This window comes from Malurus melanocephalus, unplaced genomic scaffold (assembly GCF_030028575.1).
Source record: "Malurus melanocephalus ecotype Western Australia unplaced genomic scaffold, MMel_1.1 scaffold_19, whole genome shotgun sequence".
Taxonomy (NCBI): domain Eukaryota; kingdom Metazoa; phylum Chordata; class Aves; order Passeriformes; family Maluridae; genus Malurus; species Malurus melanocephalus.
This window is the reverse complement of record NW_026623251.1, coordinates 4,574,948-4,587,929: the sequence shown is the minus strand read 5'-3', so window position 1 is coordinate 4,587,929 and position 12,982 is coordinate 4,574,948. Positions and strand designations below refer to the sequence as shown.

At 38.7% G+C, this 12,982-nt stretch overlaps 1 protein-coding gene across 2 annotated transcripts in view; it reads left to right on the top strand.

Moving 5' to 3' along the window:
- The window catches only part of HEATR5B (HEAT repeat containing 5B), a 56,307-nt gene that overhangs the window by 33,210 nt on the left and 10,115 nt on the right, over positions 1-12,982 (top strand). For both annotated transcript variants that reach the window (XM_057389787.1, XM_057389786.1), the window contains exons 25-32: positions 131-312; positions 1,404-1,472; positions 3,615-3,794; positions 4,454-4,691; positions 5,336-5,596; positions 6,535-6,662; positions 6,849-6,993; positions 11,460-11,729. In XM_057389787.1, the coding sequence (XP_057245770.1) occupies positions 131-312; positions 1,404-1,472; positions 3,615-3,794; positions 4,454-4,691; positions 5,336-5,596; positions 6,535-6,662; positions 6,849-6,993; positions 11,460-11,729 (1,473 nt within the window). The remainder of the gene's footprint in view (positions 1-130; positions 313-1,403; positions 1,473-3,614; positions 3,795-4,453; positions 4,692-5,335; positions 5,597-6,534; positions 6,663-6,848; positions 6,994-11,459; positions 11,730-12,982) is intronic.

Below are 12,982 nucleotides of genomic sequence, written 5' to 3'. Positions count from 1 at the left end.
ATTAAATGTGGAAATTTTTTTGAAAACAAATAGGTAAAATTTGTGCATGTCAACGAGGAAAATGTTGCAAGTATTCATCATGTTAGCTATCTGTTAAGTTACTAAATAGTTCTTTCTGTTTTTTTCTAAGATGACTTCTTAGTGCTCCATCTCTCTGACCTTATCCGAATGGCATTCATGGCAGCCACTGACCACAGCAACCAGTTACGAATGGCGGGTCTGCAAGCTCTTGAAGACATTATCAAGAAATTTGCATCTGTTCCTGAGCCAGAGTTTCCAGGCCATGTGATATTGGAGCAGTATCAGGCAAATGTGAGACCTCCTTTATAAGTTCAGGAAGCTGTGTATTTATGCCAATATGCCAGTATTAACTTTGAGAACATTTTGTAACTCCAAAAAAAGCTGTGAAGCGATCTTTCTGTTTGTGAAAATGTTCTGAAGAGACACTCTTATTTACTTCTTCAAATTTTATTTTTATATCACTTTATATTTATTGTAATTTAGTAGCTGATAAAATTAAAATCCAGTAGATTGAAAGCCAAATATTGTAGGTTACATTTAATTTTTGGCAAAAGTGTCTATTCATGTGTAGAATTAGGAATTGGCAAATGTCATTGACTCAGTTCTAGATTTAATCTACTAAATCTGTTTTCGTGGGAATTAGTGAATGTACTTCTGTTTAAATGAAAAYTGCAGAAGTATATCACTGGGAAATGGGCAGTTGAAGATTTATTTTGGGATATTGTGCTTTTTTGTTGCATATCTTAACTCTTTCACCTCTTTTGTCTTCACTGTGTCTACAAGTTCTTGCCAAATACTTTTTAAAGGCAGGCTTTCATCCTTTTCACTTTCTGACTTTCTTCCTTCTGTAATGCTGTAACCATTGCTTCTTTCTCTTTGACTTGGTTCCTTTTGTTTCAGAAAAATATTACCTTATAGCAACTGCCTGAAAGGCATTTTTGGGTCAGTATTTTTCATTTCACTGACCTGATGCAAATCCAGCCATAAACATTTGATTTCACATCATTGTTTCTTTGGACATTAAATTATCATTGGCTTATTGACCCTTACCAGAAGTTGCCTGTAATACTGTAATGATTAGAAGGATACTCATTAACAAAAGGAAGATAATACCACATATTTCACAAAGGTACTTGAGACTTAAAAAAACAGTAGGAAAGCAGGAAAAAAAGTGTTTCAAGACTTAGTTGTTGTTTAAAGAATGCTATTGCAAATGTGTGCTAGGCAGCAAGGATATTTTTGGAATGTAACTAYAATGCCAAATTTGGCCACCTTGTCTTGCTTATTCTGTATTTGTCCTTGAGTCTTCCACARGGTGAGATAAACAACATTGTGTCTCTATTATTTAGTTGGGTTTTTAAAATTTTTCTTCCTACCAACAGGTTGGAGCTGCTCTGAGGCCAGCTTTTTCCCAAGATACACCATCTGATATAACTGCAAAGGCCTGTCAGGTACAGTGGAAAATGTTCACATATGATAAGCAAAACTTAATTTTCCTTGTCTTTGGAGGAAGGATGCAGAAGACTAATATCAAATGGCTGGTAGATGTTGTAAACTTAAGCTGTGATGTTTTTGCAACATCTTTTGAGTTTCATAGTAGTGTATTTCGCTCCTCAGAAGTGCAAAGYCCTTTTAGGGAGCTACATCAAAAATGTATCTGAAACTAACTATGTCTTCATGTCAATCCTGTAAGGAAAAAAAAAAGGAAAAAAGGAAAAAAGACCCTTTACTTAATGAGAACAATAGTAGTTTATTAACTGAGCTGTCTTTAAGTCCAATGAAATATTTGGGTTACTGCTAATTTGTCTTTAAAATCTAWACTTCCATTCACTGTAATGCTCTAGTTTAGATTTTAGAAATTAGAAGATCTGAGCATTCTTGTTGCAGTCATAGTAACAACTTGCCAGTGAAAGTTTGCTGGAGGATTTTTTTGCATTTGTGTGGGGTTGTTTTCTTGTGTGCAGTTTAGACCGACTGTCAGCAACACAGCTGCAGTATGTGGTTTTCACAGCTAGAGGAACTACTGTTGTTAAAAGCAGCAGTTTTATTAGCTGTGCAAAYATAAATTTTAAAACAATTGCTGTGTTTCTGATTTTAGTAAATTTGGGTCATCAGGAGTGTGATTTTGTGTTGTTCTTTTACACTCTTAATTTTCAGCAAAACTTGCAAGGATAGATTGAGTACAGCATAACTTGGTATCTATGTGTAGGAAAAAACATGTTCACCCTGATTTACAGAATGTTTCTGAACATTTAAAACTACATAAGGAGGCAGTGTGAAAACATTTAATATTCCTTATAACTTGTCAAAGTCTTTTCTATTCAACCAGTTTCAAAGTAGATGTGTTCACTTACAGAATCAAATGGTTGGAGATTAGGTTTGGAAATGTAACTCTCTCTAGAAATTACATGGACTGAGATGAGCTTCCCTGAATGAGTTGGATGTGGTTACAGTTTTATGTCATTACTGAAACAGATGTTGACTTGCTCAACAGCAGGATGGAAACTGGTGTTATTCCTTCTGTGAATGAATAATGGTTTTGTGAGTTTTCAGCAGCTTTGTCTTGTGCGTGTTCGAGACACTTTTAGTGTTTGCGTTTATGTTATTTTAAATATGTCCATCGTTCCAGACCATGAGAGTTCCTTCCCCAAAGGATTTCATGGGACTGGTTCTCTGAAAGCAAAATAAATAAGTTTGAGATAGGTCAAAAATGCTTTGAAAAAGATTGTAAGACCTGAAGTGCTTGTCTGTGAGTTTTTTGGCTTCTGATCCTCATCCTTGTGGAATCATCTCCAGAACAAGAGCAGCTCTTCTGAAAGAATTTGTCCCTTTTTCTCTTTGTAAAAGAGCAGCTGCACCAGTATTTTTCTATTGCCTGCATTATGTCTGTGTTTCAGAGGATGAGTGCCAATGTATAGCATTAGACAGAGCAGCCAGACTGTGTGATGYTTGTTATTTTAAGTACCTGTTTGGATCCATATAATTCAAATGAAGAGTTGAGAGACACCCAATTATCTGTCCACCATTGTGGATAGATTGTTCTGGGTATAGAACAGTGGGTTCCAAAACATAGCCAATCTTACACATAATTTCTAGGTGTTTTCTTGACATTATTAATTTGAAAGCTTCCCACTAATATGGAGCCTTATATATTGATTCRTGAGGGATTTTAAAGATATACTTTTGTTGGTTACTGTCCAGTATATACTTCACACAAAATACACAGAATGCAATGTCTCGTTACCTGAATGATTTGACCAGACACTTGGGAACAGAATAAAGAATTGCTATAACTTACTTATGCAGGATTAAAAACCCATTTAAMATATTTTCTATGTATCTATTAAGTTCCCTTGTAATATGCGTTGTAAATGCAGCCTTTATAAMCACCAACCTGAGGAATTCTGTTGTCATGAGTGGGGAGAAAAAAAAGGAAAACCTGATTTATTTGTGTTAGGCAGGAAGAGAATGGCTAAATTTTTTCTGGTTGTTGTTTTGGATTTGGTTTTCTTACTGATTTAATTTTTTTTTCATTTATAAGGTTGTTGGGTTTTTTTTGCTAGTTTGGAATGATTCTAAACTTTGTTGTCTAGGTATGTAGCGCTTGGATAGGAAGTGGGGTTGTAAGTGACCTGAATGATCTTCGCCGAGTTCACAACCTTCTTGTCTCTTCCCTGGATAAAGTGCAAGCAGGAAAAGGATCTTCTAGCCAGCTTTACCGAGAGAGTGCGACTACTATGGAAAAGCTTGCGGTTCTGAAAGCATGGGCTGAGGTAAACATTGGCCATTAAAACTTCAAAAGTTTGAAAACATTTTAAAGTGTAATAGCCTCATACTGGCTCTACATACCTTCCTCCTAAYCAGTTGCACTTCTACTCCTGGGATGTTTTAATCTCAGTGTCTTTCTCTGCTATTCTGTTCATTTATATTTACAGTGAGACTTGATTGTTCTTCATTTTGCTGCATTTTTCTGTGTAAAAACACACACTCATATCAGATTTTGAATTTCTTTTCATCTTATTGCTCTTAMACTTGAAAAAACCCCCACAACCAACCAAACAAAAACCCAAACCCTCCTTGCCCAAAACCCCCTAAAAATCAAACAACCTTAAAATATATTCTGGGAAAATATTGCAATTAGTACACTAGGACTTTGTCAAGTGTTTATAATTGACACATTTTTGGGAAGAAAGTGTGCAGCCAGATTGCTTTAGGAAAGTCCCATTAATGAACCTAAGTTTTGTATATATACCAGTAGAAATAAAAGGAAGATTTAAATAAAATGCGGTTGTGTTGAAAATCTCTTTTATTCAGTAATTTTCTGGTGAATCGTATACGTGTGGAGTCTGTTACTTCCACATGGTAAAGGCTGCTGCTTTCCTTTCCTTTTAGAATCTTGCAGCACATCCTTTGACATCTGTTTTACTTCTAGGTGTATGTCGTTGCTATGAAAATTAAGAAAGAAGCRGAAACCAAACCAAAGCGTGTTTCAAAGAGCACAGAGGAGGATGAGGATGATTTTGGTACCGTGGATGAGTTGCCACCGGACAGTTTGATAACACTTGTACAACCTGAACTGCCTGCACTGAGCCGTCTCTGGTTGGCTGCACTGAAGGATTACGCTCTTTTAACTTTACCAGCTGAATTTGCTACCCAGCTTCCACCAGATGGTATGCACTACAATTTCTTTTTGTGTTCTGCAAAACAGAAAGAAAACTGTAGCTGGACATTCAGAATTATTCYATAAATTATTTGGCATGCATGTTTTTTATGCAAGTAATACATTTCTGTCTGAGCATGTAAAAACAATGTTTTTTAATTTAAAGTTTTTTCCTTCAATTTGCAGTGAATATACTCTTTGAATCACTGAGATCATTAAAACCATGTCTTTGTAGAATTAAGAATACTTCTGCAGCTCTAATACTTCGGTATCAAATGCAAAAAGATCTTGGTTGCATGCAAAACATAGCCCCTGAGATTAGAGCAGCTTACAGTGTTTTACTGAATTAAGAGTGAATGCTCTGTATGAAAAATGCTGCAAGACTTGATSCTGCAAGACCTGATGTGCCTGTCTTTGTTGATCTCTGCTTACTGCTTTATTGAGGCCAGTGCACTTTCTAGTGAGAGGAACTGATATTGGTGCTACAGAAGGAGAATTGGAATAATTCTACTGCCACTAACAAGTATTACATCTGAGTGTGTTTTGTGATCAAGCACACCCATAATAAATATACTAATAAACTTAGWGTACATGCTTTTTATCTGTTTCTTGTGGAGAATTTCAGAATTTACCTTTGCTTTGTTATTTTAACAGGAGGAGCATTTTACACTCCAGAAACAATTGATACAGCTAGACTGCATTACCGAAACTCCTGGGCTCCCATACTACATGCAGTGGCACTTTGGCTAAACAGCACAGGATTTAATGTGTCAGAGTCAACAGAAGAGACTGCTGCAGCAATGCCCAATTCTCAGAAACGTGCTACATCCATTATGTTAAACCAGACGCCTGGAACTCCGCCTACCACTAAATCTTTGCCAGAGATAAACAAAGATCGAATGCATTTAATTTTGGGTAAGAGTTACAAGTTTAGAATTCAGTAGCAGGACGCTATGGTATGAAACAGTATAAGAATGAGAAAAGATACTTTGCTTGAAATCTGTGAAGTTTAAAATTCATTACATTCTGGACAGTAAAGTTTTGAAAATCTGTCTSATCCTCTGTCCTATCTCTCTGCCTGCTCTGTTCTTTGTAGCTTTGACAGAATATTTGTCAGTGTGATTATTGTGATTTATGTAATTGAGTAAAATGAGTTGGAACTGTTCTACACTGTAGTATAATGCAGATGATACAAAATATTATGCTTCAAAGATGCAGAAGTTGAGAGGTTAATTAAAATACACACCCTTATAAASACATGGTTTAGTAGAGACTGATATTTGGCAAGTCATGTGGAAGAGCTTTTGCATCAGTTTTTCATGTGTGAGCAGCATTCACTGTTTCACTTYGTTGCCTAACAGCTTTAAGAGGTGGATGTAATCCCTTATTCTGAGGAATGCCAACTGTTTGCTGAGATACAGACATACCCAAATCCAGAATTAAGTGCTCTAGGTATAAGATGAATATTGTGTGAATTTTGGGGCTTAACTTCATTTCGCGTATCTTTACATTTAAAGGAGTTCAAGAAAATAAAACTCAGTTTATAGCTGTAGAATTCATATGTCTGACTTACAGATCTTTAGAAAAAARTATGGATTTCTGTWCARTAATCTTAAWTTGCTTGTTGTTGCTGTTTATTGTTCACCCTGACAAATTTTGGGSAAGATATGATGCAAAAGCAGAAGTGAATACAATTCTTCTGCATAGACTCTCTTTTCAATTAAAGGAAGAAGAATTGAGGAAAACATGTCTTTCTAAAGTTGTTAAGAACCTGCTATACTTAAAAAAAAAWTAAAAAGGAAACTTGATTTCATGATGATATAAACATTCTTTTTAATTATTGCTCTTTTCAGGTGTTAGTATACAGTTTCTGTGCTCCCCAAGACCTGAAGAGCCTGTAGAGCATGTTACATCTTGCTTACAAGCACTTCATACTTTATTGGATCCCCCTTGTGCCAGGATCCATATTGCAGAGGATCAGGTAATGTATGAGCATGTTGTAACAATCAGCTTTTTCTATGTCTTGGTCTTTCATCTGTGATGATTACAAATGCTGTAATTATTTTTTGTGTGAGAAAAGTGTTTATTCATCATAAGCAAGTGACACAACAATTAGGAATTGTCTAGTCCTAATTAATGTTTTTCTGTTTATGTTGTTTCACTGCAGCTCCTTGGTGTTGAACTCTTGAGTGTGCTTCACCGACTCCTCCTGACCTGGGATCCTCCTTCAGTCCAGCTACTGGTTACAGGAGTTGTCCAGCAGATAGTAAGAGCAGCTCAAGATTATTTGCAGGAAAAAAGGAACGCACTAAGTAAGATTCTGAAAACACAGCTTGCTTTCCAGAGTAAATAAGCAACAGGTTTTCATACTGGGAAAGGAACTTTGTTGCATTAGAGTATGGTTACACTGAGGAGGATGCTGTGTATTCCACAAATAATTTTGATTGTGTTTGTAATTACGTGCTGATTTCTTAACTCCTGTAAGTTGTATTTTTGATTCCTCTGATCTTTCTCATTTCATGTCATGGTTTTCATTCATTTTTCTGGAGTATGAATGATGAAAGTTACACCCAGCACACCCTTTATTAATACTTTTCTCAGTTTCTTTAATGTTTCTCTACTGACTGCCTCCTTAGCACTTCATTTACCTTTTTTTCTGAAGTTTAATGGTTTAGCCATCACTACAGGGTATTGTGATGTGTCCCTGGCACAATTGAAATTCATGAGGTGAGTGAACTGCTCCTGGAACCAGTATGAGAAGTTGCCTGCCCAGGAGATCTTGCCAGGAAGGGGAGCAGACTTGCACCTGGSTTCTTACTTCACTGAGATTCAGGGCACTCAGGGCGTGTCAGCACCCAGGAGCCCTGGGAACAGGGTGTGCAACAGGAGCAAGGCAGTTGGCATGGAAAGGCAAGCTCACGCTGCCCAGAACTGCTGCTCAAGAGCATACAGGACTGCTGGAGTCAGCATAATGATGGCAGTGACATACAACAGCACAGTCTGCTGACTGAGGGACAATCACCTCTGGTACATCAGAGGCCTAATGGCCGGGTTGGAAATTCAGATGAAAGTGCTGATGTGCCTGTCCTCCAGGGGCTCATCTGCAGCCACGGCTGGAAGTGACATTGGTCTCACCTGTAACATGTGAAGAAAATGCATGTGAAGGTGTACAGACTCTGTGGTGTCAGGAAAGGTAACTGGGRGAATGGAATGTTCTTCACAGAGGTCCTGCAGGTGCAGGAGCTGAAGACTCATGTTTCTCAGAAGGAGAGCAGCCAATAGGCTATGCTGGAATATGGCCCTGGAGGRTGACACTTGCATGAAGGTGGCAGTKKCAATACTRAGAATTCCAGCCACAAAAGGCTCTATCTCCAGATATCCAGCTGGGAGAGCGCTATAGAGGTCTGACAAGAGAAGAGGAGCCAGYTGTCCTACTTTGACAGATCAGAACTGATACCACTGAAAGGAAGTAAAGGGTGATACCAGTCAGCAGCCACAGGCTGCCTAATTGAGGAGGGAAGGTGAATGAAACTGTGTTAAACCCACCCAAAGAAGCATTCCAATCAAGCTGTGGGAACCTCATGAGAGGGTTTTACCTTCCAGTCGTGTGCTGGAAGGGTGACATTGATGGAGGCTAACACTCAGAAGMCTTTTTCAGTCCAGATGCTGAACAGTCCAAATAAGGCTGGGGGTCAGTGGATTTGCTCTGCAAATACAGAAGAAATTGTTATGAAGGTTAATGGTAGTTGTGGCTGTACCAGTTGTGTGATAGTGTCAATCATAATTTCAAGGGAAAGAAAGTAAATGAGTAGCAGAGCAAAAGTTTTGGCCTGACTTGGCAAACTTGGGCTAGTGCAGGGAGCTTGTAGATGAGATCTTGTGGTAAGCCTTCATGAAGGACAGAGGAAACAGGTCTTCTGTCACATCTGTTCATCTTTGGTCACAAAATAAAGCTCATTCAAAATGATCATGGCAGAAGGCTGATTTGGCAGAACAGGAACTTCTGACTGAGCTCAGGTGTGACAAGTTGTGGATGTTGGAAATGGGGGCAGCTGCCAAGGAAGACTACTGAAGACATCCTGGGTATGGAGGAGTTGAACTGGGAARGACACACTTTAGCTGGAGCTGAGGCTGATGAATGTCCAGTGTCACAGGGACAACTTTTACAGATGTGTTGTCAGCAGAGGAAATTTGGATCTGTTGATGAATGGATTGGGTGATCTAGTGACAAAACACACTAGAGGAAAAATCAAGGCACTATTGTCTGCTTTGCTTAGTACTCATATGTCTGTGTCTAATGAGCAAGTGTAGGGGAGAGCAGGGCTAACTCCAGCAGATGAGCATCCAGTTAGGCACTGCTTACAAAAAGGCTGGTCATACCCTGCATGCATCTGAGGGAGCTGGCTGATGACATGCTACGTTTGTTGCAGTCAACTTTGAAAAACTGTGGTGCTCAAGAAAGCTTTCCAATGAATGGCAAAAATGAGGTGCTGTGACTAAGACGTRAGGTGGGGTTTGAGTGGACTTGCCATTAAGCTTGCTGTGCTTGAAAGGTTTTTGAGTAAATTTCTTTTGAAATCACTTCTTACTGCATGAAGAAGAAGAATGACATTTGAAATAGATAGCACAGACTTACTAAGGACAAATCATGCCTTTTCACCCTCTGTGATGAAATAACTGGCTTTGGAGGTGGAATGGTGGATATTGCTTGCTTAGACTTTTGCGAGCCTTTTGACCCAGTACTCCACAATATCATTGTCAAATTGGAGTGATGTGGACTGAAAAGTAGGAGAATAACTGGTTGGACTGCTGTACTGGAATGTAGTTTAGTGATTCAAGTCTGGCAGCTGGTTGTAAGTGGTGTTCTTTAGAGATCAGTACTGGGCCTGCTGTTGTTAAGCATAATAGGACACRTGGGAGAGAGACTACCCTTAACAAACTTGTGGATGATGCCCAACTGTGCAAGTGGTGAGTGTGCTGGTGGGTAGCACTGCCTTTTAGGGGAATTTTGAACTGCAGGTCTGAGAACCTGCTGAAGTTCAGCAAAGACAAATGCAGAATCCTGCATTTGGGGTGAGATGTGCATTGGTATAGGCTGGTGGGCTGACAGATTGGATAGCACATTTGCCAGATGAGGAGTTGTGTGTGTGAATCTCTGGTGTGAAACCTGTGCAATGCTGAAGACTCTGTTACTGGGCTGTGCTGGAAAAGCATGACCAGTGGATTCAGGGTGTGGTTATGAAGATGCATCTGGAGCAGTTGCAGTTTTCTTCACCCTTCCTCCTCATTTTGTGTAAAAAGATGTTGACAGACATGAAGGAAGTTCAGAGGAGGTCCACTAAGCTGGTTAGGGGGGTGAAGTATGTGACCTGTGAGGAGAGGCTGGGAGAGCTGAGCTTGTTTGGTCTGCAGAAGAGAGGGTTAATATSGGATAGAATAACAATCCCCCTTCTKAAAAGGGATTTAAAGACAAGGCCACACCAGAGTCTTCTGAAAGGCATATGGTRGAAGGACAAGCGGCAACAGACACAAATTGCAGCAATGGAAATCCAGATGGAATACAAGRGGAAAATTCGTCAGTGTGGGAGTGGTGAAGCAGTAGAACAGGTGCCCAGGGATGGGGCATTTCCATACTTGGAGCTACTCAAAACTTGACCAGCAGTCTGAAACTAGCAGCAGTCTGAAATCTGCTTTCTGAGGTACCTTTAGTGACCTCTTCCTTTTAAGAGAGAATCTCCCTGTTCAATCATCCCTTAACTAGTTCTTTAGAAGTCTTAACATTAGATGTAGTGTTTCCATCTTTTCTAGGTAAATTAGTTCCCAAATGGCAACCTGGCACATAGATACCTGGTTAAGCTGGGTAGGTCTGCCATATTTTCTATTACCTGAAGAAGTGAAGTAAAACCCAAAGAATATTCTCTCACTAAGGAAAATTACCATCTTAATCTGTCAAATTGTACTGTTGATAAAAAAAAAACAAAAAAACCAACTGATAGCTTTTGCCCCCTTTCCACACAAAAACAGGGAGAAGATTTGTGCTAGAACTTGAGGAAACAGTACAACTGAAAATGCAGGCTCTGTTCCTTCATATGAATTAATGGAATTGTTTACTGTCAGCCYAGTAAGCTGCAGTTTTCAGATTGATGAATGTGATAACAGTAGCAATCATTTAAATTCATAGGAGCTCTATAGGGGTAGTTCAGGCCAGCTTTGACTTACTGAATCTCTGTTGCTGTTTAATGGGAGAAGGAAAGACTGCAGCTGGCCAAGCTGCCCTCAAAAGAGAGACTTTCTGAACTGAATACACTCAAATCATGAACTTAGACATAGAATCCCACAGTGCTTTTCTGTTCTCCTATTTCATAATCAGTTTARGCTAGAATAAGATTTTGTCAGGGTGGAACATTTAATCAATAGCTATTAAATGTTAAAAAATTGTCCTGGCTGTTTATTTGGCAGTTGGTTGCTCTTTATTTTATAATCAGTTTTAAAAGAAGCAAAATAATTAACTGCAGTATTATTTTGTGAAAGACTACTTTTTTCTAACTCTGGATGGATTTGTAGTATGTATTGTTGAMATCACAATACTTCCAAGGCATTTTAAATGCGTTTAAATATTTCTAACTAAAAGATTTAGTTTGACATGAGCCATGTTTGTCCTATCTTACTGTAAAGCAAGTTTTTCTTCTTGATTTTTAACTTCTTTGTGAAGACTGTGTCATGTAATCTTTGGTATGGGATCTTAACTGGGTCCTAAGACATTTCTTTCCTTTTTCAGATGAAGATGATAATGAGGAAAAAGAAAATCCTCTTGCTTTAGGAGAGGGAGGTGAGAGTGGTGGTCTTGTGCCTGGAAAATCTCTAGTCTTTGCAGCCATGGAGTTGCTCATGTTTATCCTAGTTCGTCACATGCCCCATCTCAGCTCAAAAGTGTCAGATTCTCCAAGTCACATTGCTGCCAAATCCCACCTCTCTGAGGAAAGTGCTCGTCTTGTGGCTGCCACCGTTAATATTCTGTCTGACCTGCCTTCCCTGTGTTCTCCAGCAGGTAAGGAATTGTAACAAAATATGTGTGAGTGGTTATTGTAGCAGCAGCACAGTGAGGATATGATGCTAAAAACAACTAAATATATTGCTATGGATGCTTTAAGGGTCATCTATTGGTAAGTATATTTAAATGCTTAACTAAGTTAAGAATTCAGGCTTTCCTAGGGAGCAGTGTAAAGGAAATCTGCTTTTAAGTTTGCATGTGTGTTGCAAATTTGCTGAGGAAATTAGCTCTGCAACAACCTGATTTTATTGTTGGTTCTTTTCCCCCTTTTTTCATGCTTTTGAAACCTTTGGGGTAAGTTTAATCATATTGTAAAGGAACACAGACATCTCAGAGATAATTAAATTACTGAAAAGTTCAGGAAGAGCAGCAGTTCTATGAAAAGACAATCCTACTGAGGAACAAACAGCACAATTCATCTGTGGTRCACTTGGTTTGCAGCCATTGGCTGTTAGTCATTCCAAATGTGATTCTAAACTAAATGGAGCTTTCTTGTGCCCAGTAAGACTGTCGCAAAGGATGTGTGTAAGCTGGGATAATTGCACTGAGTGAAGTTCAGGGGTAAAGGACACAATTACATGGGAAGCTGTGCTCTTTGACTTTGCTTTTTGGAGAGAAAATTGCTTAAGTGTTGTCTCAAGAATCTTTGGGAACTTTCACCCATTCATATAGATAAGACATTTTAGAAGTTGGTCCCTAATGAAGTGCACGGTAAATAACGTATTTGGACAGAGTTATGCTCAAAAGACAACATGGCCTGTCTAAAAACTGAAATTTGTGAATTTGTGTGGATTTTGAGTTGGAGTCATGCTCTGGTTTTGATTCCTGGTTGGTTTGGTTTTGTATTTTGGTTTGTTTTTTTTTTTTTTTTGTGGAGAGAGGGATGGGAAAGAGGATGGGCAAAAAGAGTAACTAAAAAAAGTGAAGAAGTATTACTTCTGTGTTGTCTGGAGTGAGGATTTTACTCCCAGTGCTTGGCAAGTGGCCACTGAAAGTAGCTCAGAAACTACTGTTAGTAGAGATTAGTCTGCTAGAGATTTATTATTTTTCCCTCATTCAGAAGATGTAGCCAGCTCATAGCTCTAGGGAGGCAGGGATAGCACGTGCACAAACATTTGTATTGATTGAGCCTTTGGATATGTGGGAAACAGAACAAAAAGAATTCATCACTTCCTATGGGGTTTTTTTGGTGGGGTTGTTTTTTTTTGGTGGTTTTAGTTTTGTTTGGCTGGTTTGGTTGGTTTTTTTTT